The sequence below is a fragment of the Haemorhous mexicanus genome, chromosome 11 (genome assembly GCF_027477595.1).
Source record: "Haemorhous mexicanus isolate bHaeMex1 chromosome 11, bHaeMex1.pri, whole genome shotgun sequence".
Classification (NCBI taxonomy): Eukaryota; Metazoa; Chordata; class Aves; order Passeriformes; family Fringillidae; genus Haemorhous; species Haemorhous mexicanus.
Window position 1 is genome coordinate 14,258,327 of NC_082351.1, and position 14,335 is coordinate 14,272,661.

Below are 14,335 nucleotides of genomic sequence, written 5' to 3' on the forward strand. Positions count from 1 at the left end.
GGGATAAATATTTTAAAAGGAAAATGTCACTCCAATGCATTTTCGAATATGAAATCAATGAGCCTAATTCCCTGCCAGCATGTAAGGATGAAATGCTACCGACAGCTAGAGAAATCATAACCTCCTTTTCCATCAGTAAAACTCTATGTTTTCATCTGTGTACAAGCAAGATTCCCCAAATTAAAAAAAAAAAAATAAAGTATACATATATGAGTTTTGCTTACTCCATTGGAAACATCCCAGCTGAGCATCATCTTAGCTCGTTCTTCAGCTTCCTTGGACCCATCCAAAACCAGGCCAAATCCCCCATTGATCACTTCACCCCTAAAAAAAAGTTTAAGAGAATCAAATAAAAATATTTCAAACCAATACACAAAATTTACAGAATTTGTTCAGTTGTACTGCAAGAAGAGGGATGAGAATACAAAAAATATTCTGAATAAGAGACTATCAGGTATATTTTCTACTTATGATAAAAGAAAAATAGTGTTTAGCAGGCAAAGGCCTAATTTCCTGACCTGCAGCAAACCTAGTGCACCTTTCTTGTAACGCCCACCTGGGAGTCAGGAGCTGCTCCCAGCAGGGATACCAAAATTCAGCTTGCTCTGTATCTCCTGAGACCTGTACTGTGTACTGGCTCTAAAAACAGGTGGAGACAGATCTGATGGGCCAGAGATTTACCTGTCTCAGGGTGTTTTTAAAGGTTCAGCTCCTCATGTTTGCTGCACTACAGCTGCCATCTAGCCAGGATCGTGAGGGTGACAGTGTGCTTACAGCAGCAGGCAGATGGATCTATTTATATTCTCTTGGGACAAATGACAGAGCATAAGCATTTTATTAAAAAAGTGTTAACTACTGCTTAATGCACATCTGCCTCAATCATTTCCAAAACCATCATGAGATACAGAGATGTTTAAAGACATCAGTGCCAACTTTTCAGGAAGCAGACTTATTGGCAGAAGAAGAACAGAAATATGTTAAAACGAACAGATTATTCTTGGGAGAAATAACAGTCTGGTTTTAAAGGACAGGGAAAACACGTAGAGCAAAACATCTTGTCTGACTTCAGAATCTGGCCTGCTCAGCTCCCATTCCATGGCATATGGTGAATAGTGGTGGATGCAGCTGGGAGATTAATCTTGCTGTAAATCTGTGAGAGCTCTGGCATTGGAGCTCAGCATCAGCAATACCTGAGGGACAGGGCATGTCATACAGCACTGCACGCTGTGAGACACTCATGGAAATCCCTGGAGGCAGGATTTTGTCCTCTGAGTTTTGTAGTTAATATAAGTTTACAAAATTTACATAGAACAACATCAGACATGCCCATTGATCAGATAGGAGTTGAGAGTCTTCCAGTCCAGGAAGGAATTGTTTCTTAATGTGTATTTTCTAGCAGTAACTTGAGCTTCTGAGGAAATGGGGAATTGAGGCTAAAGTAGAGCCTCACAAACCTGAGATCTACTTCCTGAAATTAGAGCTCACGTTTTCTCAGTTTCAATGGAATGTTGTTAACTCATGTGATGTTAATTGCCTTTCTACTACTACTCACATACAGTACCTGTGTGTTGAGTAGGACCCTATCACAGAGCTCAGCAAGGAACTCAGGGCTCCAGGTCTCACCATCATCACAGCAAATTCCTTCTCTGAATTCTCTCCACTTTTCCATGTCACTATTACTGCTGCATTTTCTGTGAAAGGCAGAGTTGCCTTGAAAGTGACAGTTCACACAGCAGAACATCACTGAATGAATTAGATTTTTTAACTGGAAAATTTGAAACAAAGTCATATTTTCAATTGAGATGTTTGAATATTGTAAGATTTGACTCTTCAAAATAAAATTACTCTTTTTGATTGAGACTGTCAGCTCTTTTCAGCCTGAAATTTAATTCCCAGGATGTTTTTACTGTGTGATGTCTTTCACTAGTTCTGCTCTTAGTCTTATCTGGGGTTGAATACAAACAGCCAATCATCTGTATTTCTTGCAAATTCTACTTTTTGGATAGTTTGTGTTGTCACTGTCGTCTCCAAAAGAGGGGACCAGACTGGATGACAACAAAGGTAATTGTGCCAGGGCCAGTTAGTCCACCATACTCTGCTGCTCCTGTGTACAGAGGCCAAATAAGAGAACACTGCTCTTTACTGTTAGAGTCCAAAGCCACAGAAACCCAGACCTCTGAACCAGTGTTTTATAAAGATATTCCATAGAGGAACATGATGTTCCTCCAGTGGTAAAAATTCCCTCTGTCCACAGAATCCCAAAGAGCATCCTTTGAAGCTTAGGCATGAACAAGGAATATCTGATCTACCTGCACTTTAAAAATTTAAATTTAAATGTTTTAATTTTTCTTTAAAAATATACATTTAAAGCCTTTCCATCAATTTCCTTGGCATTACTCCAGTGCAAATCAGAATCACTCACCAGGATCTGTTCTACTGCCTAAAACCACTCCTACATTAAATGCCAGTGTTTGTTATGATGGATTTTCTAGAAAGAACTTCTCTCTGCCTTCATTAGCATTGGGTCACATTTTCAGGTAATTAAAGAAACATGTGGCATTTTGACCTAAGCTACCTCCTATAATTTCCAGATGTCTCCTCCTAAGATGATCAAAGAAAACAAGGCCTCTCTCACAATCAAGATGTCACACTGCTGACAGTGCAGATGGATTCTTAAATTGCTTCTGCCTTTTTGTTACTACAGGTTATCCAGGCTCTGTGCTAATATAATTCTGCTGCACACAAACAGGCAGCAAAAATGAATAACAATCATTTGCTGTAATTATAGTCAAGACTATGTTAATCTTAAGTCTCTCCCAGAGTACACGTGATGCAGATTCCAGCTAAATAAATATTAATCCTGCCTTTCTTGTTTGTCCCACAAGGCTGTAACAGAAAATAAAGCATGTAAAAGGCACTTGTGCAGTCTCAAAGGGAAGACACAGCAGATCTGCCAGCAGTTCTAGGCAAGCCCAGCCTTTGCAGGAAGGATTGGCAGCTAAACACAGTGCAATTGCCCATTTCTGAATTCCCAGGGCAGAACCTTGCCAGTGACTACTGGATTTCACTCTAGTCACATGTATTTTTGTTTATAAATATATATAAACTTTCACTTTCACATTTCCAAATCAGCTGATGACAAAAAGGGTTTATCAAAAACAGAGATTTCTTTACGGCTAAGTCAGAAGGATTTTTAGTGCTCCAGAGAAAAATCAAAACAGAGTCAAAAACTTAAAAGCATCTATCTTTTACCAGGCAAAGAAAGCAATTTTTTATGGCTGGGGTTTATTTTTCTTCTTTTGCCACCTTTAAATTACTCCTCTGTCTCCTCAGAAGGCAGAGGGATGCAGCCCTTTCACCTGCCAGGTGGTGCCACCTGAGTTAAGCCCAGCAGAACCACCTGCCTGGCCTGGCTTTGGGGCTCTCCAGGCCAGGGCACTTAGTGACAAGGTGTGGTCACCACAGCTGAGCCTCAGCATGGTGGCTTGTGGAGGCTCTGCAGACACACACCTCATTTTCAGGCCCTGCATTCTTCACTGAGGCACAGGAATTTAATCACAGAGGGCTATGCTGCTCCAAGAACAAGGCAAGCAGATCCTGTTCTGCAATCAGAAGCCCCCAAGCAGCCATAGGAAATGACAAAAAGGAAAACCAAACCCTGTTTTTCTAGAGATATTTTGATTTCATTGAATGGCCACACACTAATTTTCTGATGCATTGCATAAATTACAGCATAAATCTGCTCTGCCTTGTGGCAAAGTTTCTTTTAATGATGTAACTCCAGCTGCAAAACAACTAAAACAGTAACTGAAACAGTAAACTGAAATTGCAGTGTGTTCAGGGCCAGTTTTCTAGAGCTAAGGGGAGTCTCACTATTCAGCCAAGCTGTCTTTGAATGGCAGAGAGGGCTAAAAGTGTCCTGGAAGGACTGGCCTTAGGGAGACCAGAAAGGAATAGGATCATTTTTGTCCTTTGAATTAAGCATCTTCAGTGCACAGAACATTTGTGGCATAACCAATTATTTAGCAATTCTAATAAGTATAATTACCATAAAAATATCCCAAATACTTGGCACAACATGTTGTGAAAAGTGATTTTCTTTGCTTGTATTTCATAAGCAGATATTTTAAAAGGAAATTAAGACTGAACTTGTCTGCTGCTACCTCTGGAGCCTCAGACTGAGATGACCAGAATAGGGAGACATTTTGTGTATGTGTTTTCCAGTCAAAATTATGGAAATTATGAATGAAATCATGGCTGTGGGTCCTTATCACTGAAATCAGCAAAGGCAAATCTTCACGTGCTTAAGTCCTCAGAAAGTTTTCTTTTCCCATCGTTCAGTTTTGCTCTCTTGCACCCTTCTATGCAGTATTTATGTCACAGAAATCAAAGGAATTAAGAATGCAGCAAGGGAGCTCTTCAACTGACCTGAAGGGATATTTTCTGGATTCAGCTCATCCAGATGAATAACAATTAATAATCATAAAATGTCTCTGAGGATAACATCTGCTACAAGTTCTTTGGCTTGCTGTTTTTGGCATATTCCAGCACTGTTTGAAACAGGGAAGTACGAGGGTTCACCACAGTATTTAACAGAGGGCTGTGCCTCTTTTGATTGCTGACACCACCAAATTAAGACATGACTGTAAAATGGGAGAGGCTTGGCTGGAATATGCTGGAAAGTACAAACCAGAACTAAAGACTGCAGTGTGACCAGGCTTTCCCTCTTCCTGCAGCTCTGCCAATCCAGATAGCCTTTCAGTGGCAGTTGGAGATTATTTCCATCTCCATACAGAATATTTCTTTCATTCTGCTTTTCAGTCTAGGCGATTGTCTTAGTTCTTCACATCAAGTGAAGGAGGTGTTTAGTTCAATCCTAACTTGGCTGTGGTTTTTAATGCTACTAGGCATGGGCAGGGAGAGAAAATCTGGGGGGTTTGCTGGCACCTGAGCTGGTTTGTCTCAGTAACCCCTCATGCACTGCAGCACAGGAGCACTTCTATTGGGGCCCTAAGGTCACAGGCTTAAATACAGCTTGAGAGGAGACCTGAACACAATCCATCCACTGACACTCTGGCTGTGCCTGTGTGAAGACAATGCTGGAAGCAGGATCTGTCCAAAAAGACCACAGCAGACTGTCCTTGTTCATCAAATTAAGTTCTTCAAACTGTGCTGTGGCCAGTGTTCAAAATACTTTCTGGACATAGGAGCATTAATTAGAAAAAGAGTCATGCAGCACCATACTTGGCTTTATAATTTGTCCTTTCAGTCCTCGATTCCAAACCCATCCTTCCCACCATCACAACACAGTTCTCTGGCACTACACATCTTCTCAGCAGCTCTGTCTCTCCTCCCCCCACACACACAGAGCAGTAGGAGCAGGATTCAGAGCCCAGCTTAGGAACACAAACAAGCTCTCACCAGCCAACTCCACCCCCGTTGTGCAGCGCGACCCAGGTGGCTCCTCTGAACGCATCTCCCACGAAGTTCTGCACTGCCATGTCTGGGAGGAGAGCAAAGGTGTTACTACTCATGGGCCACACTCATTTTTCTGCTGTTCTCTCCCTCCTCTGGGGCTGTGGGAAGGCAGGGTTAGAGGCAGGTTTTACTCACAGCTTCTCTCACAGATATACACTTATTGTATTTGTGGGGACCCTCGTGGCAGGAAGGAATGATGAATCTGACTCCATGTTCTCAGAAGGCTAATTTATTATTTTATTATACTATATTATATTAAAGAATACTAAACTGAACTATGCTAAATGTTACAGAAAGGATACCTACAGAATGCTAAAAAATAATAATGAAAACTCATGGCTCCTTCCAGAGTCTCCACACAGCTTGGCACTGGTTGGCCATTGAGTCAAAACAACTCACATCAGAAACACAAAGAAACAATCACCTGTGGGTAAACCATCTCCAGCCACATTCCAAAGGAGCAAAACACAGGAGAAGCAAATGAGATAATCGTTTTCCTTTTTCTCTGAGGTTTCTCAGCTTCTCAGGAGAAAAATCCTGGGCGAAGGGATTTGTCAGAAAATGTGAATGTGACACTCACTGAGCATCTCAGTCCTGGGAGTAACAGGCAAGAGAGATTTGTCTCCCGCTCTGCCCTGACTTAGGAGGAAACAAATGCCAGTTTTACACTGTGGGATATGAGGGTGCTGGTGATTCCTGCATTTGTGCTCCCACACAGGCAGCTGAAGGACCTGCCACTCTTTAGCTCTGAGATACTTCTTCAGGGTGGAGAGAAATAGAATGCATTCCTTTGGGGTACCTCAGTCATGGAAGAACAGGCTGGACACATCCATGTGCGTGGATTCAAAATGGGCAGGACACCTGGAACACTACACACCTTGGAGTTCTCAGAAGTCTGAAATATTTTCAGATTGGAGTGCAGGGTTACTTCAGCCCTGGGCAGAAAGCCAGCCTTAAGCTAAGGAGCTGCATTTTGGGGACAGAGTTGGGAGGAAAATTATATCCACTCCAATTCTCTGAACACGTGGGAATTTTACCCTGAACAGGAACTGCTGAAACCACTAAGACGGTTTGTCTAGAAAAAACCCAAAAATATATAATATAGCAAACAAATATAATTTGATTAATGCATGGTTTCCATTGAATTGTTCACTAGAATTTTGTATATTCACTGCAGTTTGTGCTAAAGCATATACCCAGAGAGGTGGAAAGAGGTGCACAGAGAGGATAAGAGTGAAATTTACTGAAAACATCCAGATTTAATCCAGGAAAGATTCAACACGTAATTTGCCATATTTTTAAAGGAAAAATAAGAGAAAAGCAACAATATATCCACCAGCCACATCTGCAGACCCACAGTTATGTGCCTGATGGAAAAATGAGTTTACTTAATCTATGTTAAACCCTTTCAAAAGCTCCATTATGGCATCTTTTATCTGACATTATTTCACTTTAAGAATGCCATTATCATAATTACAGTGCTGTCGAGATTGAATGGGAGAGATCTGAATCACCATCTTCTATAATGTACAGATTTTCTCCTCAGCCACTGCCCTGATAAGAGTGGAGCTTGGGCAAGGAGTGAACTAACAATGCAATAACTTGCTGCTCCTTGGCTTTGATAAAGGCCATTGGCTGCAACTGTCTGTGCTGAAATACACTTTGCAGAGCAGCAATGACCCATCAGGCTGAGGTACTTCAAAACAAAATGAGACAAACATTCTGGAAATGTCCTCTGTGTTAAATAGGAGCAAATTTCACCTGAACCAGTTCAAAAGTTGTGTTAGAACAACAGGATAGATGGGAGAGAAGACTATGATGTTCTTTTATTGCTTCCAGAGGCTCATTTGGTAAAACAGATTTAGGCTGGGTTCTAAAGACCAGTGATATCAGTGGCCAACAGGCTTTAGATAAGCCCATGAAGAAGGCAAATGGATCATATAAATCACAAAAAGCAAAGAAAACCACAAAGCATGATAAGCAAGGGGGTTTAGCAAGCCTTGTTTCTGTTGCCCCCTTCTAAGGGCGTTGCCTGATGATTACTTCTGTTGATAAGATGGAGACATTACTTTGAATTTCTGTTCTTTGTGCAGCTGCACCATTTTCTCTCAGCTTGTCAGAAACAAACATTATTCAAGGCATCTATTTGCTCTATTAGCACTAGCCAACACGCTCAAAAAGTGTTGAGGTGGCACTGATGGACACAGTTAAAAGCCTCATTTCACCAGGAAATCCAGTTAACAGGGAACTTCTCTCCTTGAAATTGAGCCATAATTTGGTTCTATTGTGAATTCCCCTAATGGAAGTAATTCAATATGCTCAGCTTCCTCTATCATAATTTCTCCTTCTACAGCAGCAGATCCTCCAATCTCACACCTCTTTGTGATTGTCAGCTCGTGACATAGAGAAACACCACGGGGCTAAAGCTATTACCCTAATTTCCACTTTACAGATGGAAAATTGAGGAAGATTTAGGATTAAAAAGTGCTTAGTGCTTTATCCATTTTTTCGAGTGTCCAACCTGATATTTCTTGGGTTTATTTCTCTAAAAGATGGTTTCACAAACTGAGAAGCAGAGTCTGGTTAGCTCAGGTCATTTGTGCAGATTTAAAGGCTCCTTTTGTAGAGCAAATCTACATTCTTTGCCCACAGTCACACTTTAAGTGAGCAGCAAGGCCTGGCTTTTATTCTTATGCCTTTACTATCAATATTTCCTCATGACCAGAAAAGTTCCCTTCAGAAACTCCAGACTGTTTTCCTGAGTCCTCAGGCAATGGAATGAAAACAGCTGTGAACCTCTTTGCTTTCAGCAAAATATTATTATAGGCCAAATTTTGATCTTGTGGATTCCAAGGAAATGCGGCCACAATCAGATCACCTGTTTGAAACAGTGAGATTCCAAATTAAAATCAAACAGAAGATACAATCCTCTGAGACTGCTCTCCATTTGCATTCAGACACATCTGGTGCATTTTCATGGAATTTCCAGCAGTGCTCAGGACCTCTCCTATGTAACCAGCTCCACATTCGTGTCTGTATTGTTAAATCCCACAAAGCTTCTCAGGAAATCTGATTAATTTGGATTAAAGGGTGTTTTTTAAACACAAACATTTTAAAAATGTTGCATAAAAAAAGCTATTTCTGTTTTAAAGCCATTTCCTTGCAGGCCCAGGCAGACAAGCCTCAGCTGTTCCACTGACCTGCACAAAAGGCTGATCCATCATAAATGTTGGATGTTTCCCTGAAAGGGCTGTCAGTCCCACTCACATCGTGGTGGTCTCTGCTGAGGACCACTGGAGCCTGGAAAAAACCAAGGACAAGACAGTGGAATCCTCCAGATTGACACTGCTACTGAGGACCATTATCTGCTCAATTCACTTCTGTCTTAAGTCTTAATATTTGGTGCCCTGCTAAGGAGTTACAGTCCCTGCTTTGTGCTCTCTGCCAATCACAGAATGTTATGTTGTGATTGTAGGTGCCCAAAGAAAATTAGACAGTCTCATCATGAAACAAAAATTTCAGAGAGTTTCTAAACCCACCTGTCTCCCGTGACAGAGCACAATACTGGTGGCAGGCAGAGAGGACTGAGCTCTAACACAAACTGGCCCCCTGTAAATGACAGGCACTTCTGCTCTCACTGCTTGAAGCTTTTTCCTTTGCCACCTGCCTCCCCAGTCTCAGATATTAAACACAATTAGCAGAGCATATCAAGACAAAAGAGACAAACCTTAATCTTCCCTTCAGAAATGGCTCGATTAATAGCCACAGCTATGGACACACGACCCTTCTGATCAGAATACAAGATTCTGGCTTGAGAGCCAACGACCTGGAAAAGAAAAATGACAGAGGGATAAGGTTCTCTGCCACTGGCTTATCTTCAGGTCCCAGATGAATGGAGTCACAGGAGTGACCTCTTTCCTTCACAGAAAAAAGTGCACCAACATCCAGCTTCCAGAAAAAAAATTCAAATCCCTCTTTGAACTTAGTTTTATCTTCACTCACACAATCCATGAGATGTATTTCTGTATTCAGCTGCCACTGCCCAGTAAATTCCACTCTTTAACTCAACCTGATTGCTAGGCTATAATCCCCCTATCAACAAATCCCTTAACCAACAGCTGAGATGCAAAGGTTTGGAGCTGGGGATGGTGGGCTGGAAGAGAAAATGCGGCAAAGAACATCTGTCCTGCACAGCTCTGCTGTGCTTCCACATGGGAGAGCACATATGAGCTCTACAGCATCACTTGTTGGCTTCACAGGGAGAGCCTGCCTGAAAAGGAAAACAAAGGATGATCCACTGGTGTCCTGCTTCCCACAGGGCAGAAGGATGGCAGCTCTTCAGCCCTATCTCCTGTTTTGGAAAGGGTTTGGGAACTGCACCTGTGAGGAGCTTGGTCCACAGCAATACCAAGAGGAATATTTTGAATAGCACTGTGAAGGAAAGGTGGTTACAACTGAGGTGGAGGGTGAATCACAGATATGTTTCACTCCAGATACAAGAGTAGTTGCTGGATTATTTTGATATTTCCAGATGAGGAAGTGAAGGGGAAGAGCTGCTTCAGCTCAATCTAAAATCTTGCTGTGAAGAAAAGGGTTTCAATTGTCAGCCCCAAGAGCTACAGACTGTGTTTTCATTCCTGTCCCTCCCTGCTTTTCACCCCAGCATCCAGTTCCAGGAGCAGGCACATCTGCTGCAGGAGGTTGTGCACTTACCAAGCTGTGCCTGCCAGCTTCCCGAATCCAGCGGATGTTGTCGTGGTACTGCTGCTTCACAGATGTGCTCACTTGTGAGAGAAAACAAGGAAAAATACAGCTTGAAAATTAATGCAATATGTTCTAAATTTACTTTAATTCATCTGGCAGCACTAGGGAGTCACAGTCTACTCTCAGATACAAGTGTGCATATAAGAAATGCTGTATAAAGTTCTCTGTGCAGCTGATGCAGCAACTGCATCGTGTATTTAGAGAAAGGTACAAGATGCCACTCAGGGGAGAGCTGGAATGAAAACTCCCATTTGGCTCTTCAGCAAATTAAATTAAAATGAAATATGGTTTACATGTACTGTCCATTTTTGGTCACCTGTTTTACTGCCTACTAAAGGCCAATCTATTACTAGTCTTTGCTAAATGAGTCATTTCATCAAACTCCATGACATGGGGTACTGCAATCCAGTCTTGTACCACAGAGTGAATAACTCCTTTGAGGCAGCCAGCAGAAATTCTCAAAAGCAACTTGCAACACACACTTGAGGATAAGTTGCACCAATGGACACCATATCTGGGACACAGATTTACAGCACAGCAGTTATTCTGCACAACGTGGTCCTTGGATGTTTTTGCACCAAGATAAAACAGAGGTCTTTTATCCAGCCAAGAGGTTTGTTGCCTCACATTTCTATGGAACAAAAACTGCACAGGAAAATTTATTATTCGAGGGTTACTTTATACATAAATCCAACCTACACCTTGTTTAGATGTATAGGTTACCTAAGAAGACAATTATATTTAATATTTTAGCATTCTCCAGCTTCTCTTTTCATTTATATCTGTCTCATTCCATCTCAATCAGCCAAACTAAAAAGGAATAAGAATATATTCCAAGGGAAAGACAGTGAAATATGGCACATATCAGTCACATGGTGACCTCAGCACAATCAGCTGCCTCCAAAGGCACAGCACCATCTGTAGTGAGTGAGTCACAAAAGAGATAAGGGGGAGAGTAATGGGACAGAGGTGTTTTGCTGTCCTCATTTAGGAGGTTTTACAGTTCAGATGGGGTTACAGTGCCTGAAGAAGTTACTGTCTGTAAGTTCTTTCTCTGTGGACTAAGCTGTGTCACACTCAGGTACCAGGGCTCAGCTGGCCTGTGACAGCACAGTGACACAGTGACCTGATCATGCACTGGAGCTTCAAGGCAATCATCTCTGCAGATGCCAAGACAAAATGTTCTCTGTTACCTTCCATCTCTCACCCCTTTTCATGGCAAATTATAACATACAGATAACTTATGTTTCAAAGTCAAGCTGGAGAAACTGCACACTGCTAACTTGAAATAGTCCCTGAGAAGAGTGTTTGAACTACTGCTGCTGCACTAGGCAGTATGACAGCAGTTATGCAGGGTAAAACTAGAAAAAGGAAAGAGGAAAATGTTAGAAGTTCACATTCAACCTGTGTTAAACACATTGTTTAAGGGAAATGAAAAATATGCTCATTCCTGCAGAGGCAGGCCTTCCATACCAAGGGCTTTAATGATCCTAAGGAGACCTGTCAGTGCTCGAGGGGCTGGCTTCAAGTGATAGCTTCTAAACTCTGCAGTGAGGATTAACATGTCAGCACTTCACTTTGCAGGGAGTGAAAGATGAAACAGCTGCTAGTGCTGTCCTAACAGGATTGTGCTGCCACTCAGAAGCTTGAAGGAAGCAGCCTCCAGAAGGTAATGGGCACTGTTCACTTAGGTTATTATAGATATGTAATTGGAATTCATTGGAATATCTCTAAAAAACCCAAAAAAACAAAACCAAAACAACAGGGAATGGGTTCCTTTCTATCACTTTTATAAGCTCTATCAGAGAACACTTAGCATATTTTATACTTCACAGTGCACAGACTTACAGAAAAGATCTTACAGAGGAAAAGATCTACAGAAGAGAAGCCAGATGAGAATACTGGCTACAGGGACCTATCTCAACACAGCACACATCTGTCCCTTCCAGCCAGCTCCAATAAACAGTTGGATTTAATCAGCTTTCCCTGGGGAAGTGAGGAATACTCCCTTTTATTTAGTCTTATTTCCTGCAATTGAAAAAAATCTCACAATTTTTTTTTCAGAATGACTTTATGGTAACTGCATCTATCTCATTTGCTAAACTTCTGCCTCCACCTTCCCATCCCAACAGAAATGTGCTTTTAAGTCAGGCAAGCAATTATATTGCTTCTGGTATTTCATAGGCCCTTGTACACACCTAGGATTTAAAATATACTGAAAAGCATTGTGTACCCAGAGACATTGTCCCAGGGAATGCAGAGACTGGCTCCCTTAGAGAGATTTACATTGTCATGCATCAGCTCAGCCTTCAAACTACCACAGAGGTCCTAAAACCAAGTCACACCCCAATCACCAGTGCTGCATCTCTCATGCAAGGGCATTCTTAAAAGCTCAGGTAGCTTAGAAGTAGAAGCAGATAATAAAATGACAAATCTCACAAACTCTGAAAGAAATTCATCCCCACAAAAGAAGAAGAATGGTTAACAGTGGACTTAAGGCCAAGTTAAATGCTTAGACTTGGAATGCAACAGAGTTCAGCTTTGTGGAGTTTTCACTCAGTTTTTAGAACAGATTCTTTCATAAATTTCAAAGGTAGGCTCAGATTTCAGATATGTATATGTGTAAAATTTGGTCCAAACTCAGGCCTCATAGAAAATGGACTGCATGTGGATTATTCAAGCATATGTGTGCATGAATGTCTATTTTTTCTGATCAAATTCTGTTTTTCTTTCTCTATTAATCAAACTTCCACTGTCTTGTCAAAATTAACAACAAATAGAATAACAGCCTTGCCCTTAATCTTGTTTTCACCTGTTGGGATTTTTTATATGTCTTTTTTTTTTTCATTTAAATTAAGAATATACAAGCAATTGTTCAATGCTTTTTGTTTGTGCAAGAGACTTCTCTCCCCAGCTTTACATGACATCCATATAAACACCCACATTCTCCTGTACACAGAGGAACTGATTCATTTCCCAGTCTTGCAATGCAAGCCATCCAAAGGTCATAGAATGGTTCAGTCCTGAGAGAAGATTTCTGGAATCTGCAGTGCATGGCAGAAAAATTACTGCAGACTTCTGAAGACAGATCCAGCAGTACAGTAATGGATTTCACCCTCCCTTCAATAAAGCCAAGGGACCAGGCTTAAAAACATGGAAGTTCCAATACCCACAGAACAGAGTAAGCACTTCTGGGTTATTGCAATGTGCTGGTTTTGCATTAAACACAACTCATGACTCCTAAGGAAAGATCAGAGAATAGACAGAACCAAGGACCCTGCAAGGTCAGACCTACTGTACCAATAATTCACCTCTTGGGAGGGAAAGAAGGCTGGACACCAGCCGTGCATCATAGGAAGACAAGAGTAGTTTTATTCCAAATGAAGGACATCTGAACAGGATAGATCCTTGTCAAAAATACTACCCAGGATTCTCCCAGTGCTGATTGTTCCTGAACAAACAGGACAGCCTTCAAAATTTTCATGCTTCTATTTGTATTTCAATGTCTTTCATGAAAAAAAGCAACAAATATTTCAATATTACCAGGAGAAAAAATATTATGCTCTCGTTCTCAAAATATGGTTTGGATTTCTGATCCATTTCCTTTTGATCTGGAAGAATTCCTCAGAATTCAAGGATTATTTTGTTGATTCTGGAAAGCACAAAATCTGGTGGTCAAAACAGAAGAGCTGAGGACTTCAGTGCTTGGGGACAGTGACAAACCTTTGACCCTGCTGTCTGGTAAGTGCAAAGGTAGGGAAAGGGGTAGAGCCTTCTTCTCCATCCTGGGACACCAGGATTAATGTTTGCTGACACAAAATTAGCTTTGTCTCAGTTCCCATTCATATGCAGGGGATACCAGTAATAGCCCAGTTTCAGGGATGTGGAAGAGTGCAATTCCTAGATCCTAGGGTAGCACACAGAGCCATGCAGGTGTTCCAAACTGGCTCCACCAGTCAGTAGAAAGAGCTGTCAATCTATTAACAAATGACAAAAAAGATCTCAAAATTGTAATCACAAGAAAATGACACTGGATGGAGCACCACACCCAGGAAACCTGGGGTTCCTGTCACTGATCTCCTTGCTAACCTCT

General features: G+C 41.5%; 1 protein-coding gene across 1 annotated transcript in view; it reads right to left on the reverse strand.

The window, feature by feature from the left end:
* Positions 1 to 14,335, reverse strand: part of UROC1 (urocanate hydratase 1) — a 36,507-nt gene that overhangs the window by 581 nt on the left and 21,591 nt on the right. The window contains exons 15-19 of the mRNA XM_059856556.1: positions 10,192 to 10,262; positions 9,206 to 9,304; positions 8,679 to 8,778; positions 5,422 to 5,503; positions 225 to 324 (exon numbers count right to left, since the gene is read on the reverse strand). Of these exons, the coding sequence (XP_059712539.1) occupies positions 225 to 324; positions 5,422 to 5,503; positions 8,679 to 8,778; positions 9,206 to 9,304; positions 10,192 to 10,262 (452 nt within the window). The remainder of the gene's footprint in view (positions 1 to 224; positions 325 to 5,421; positions 5,504 to 8,678; positions 8,779 to 9,205; positions 9,305 to 10,191; positions 10,263 to 14,335) is intronic.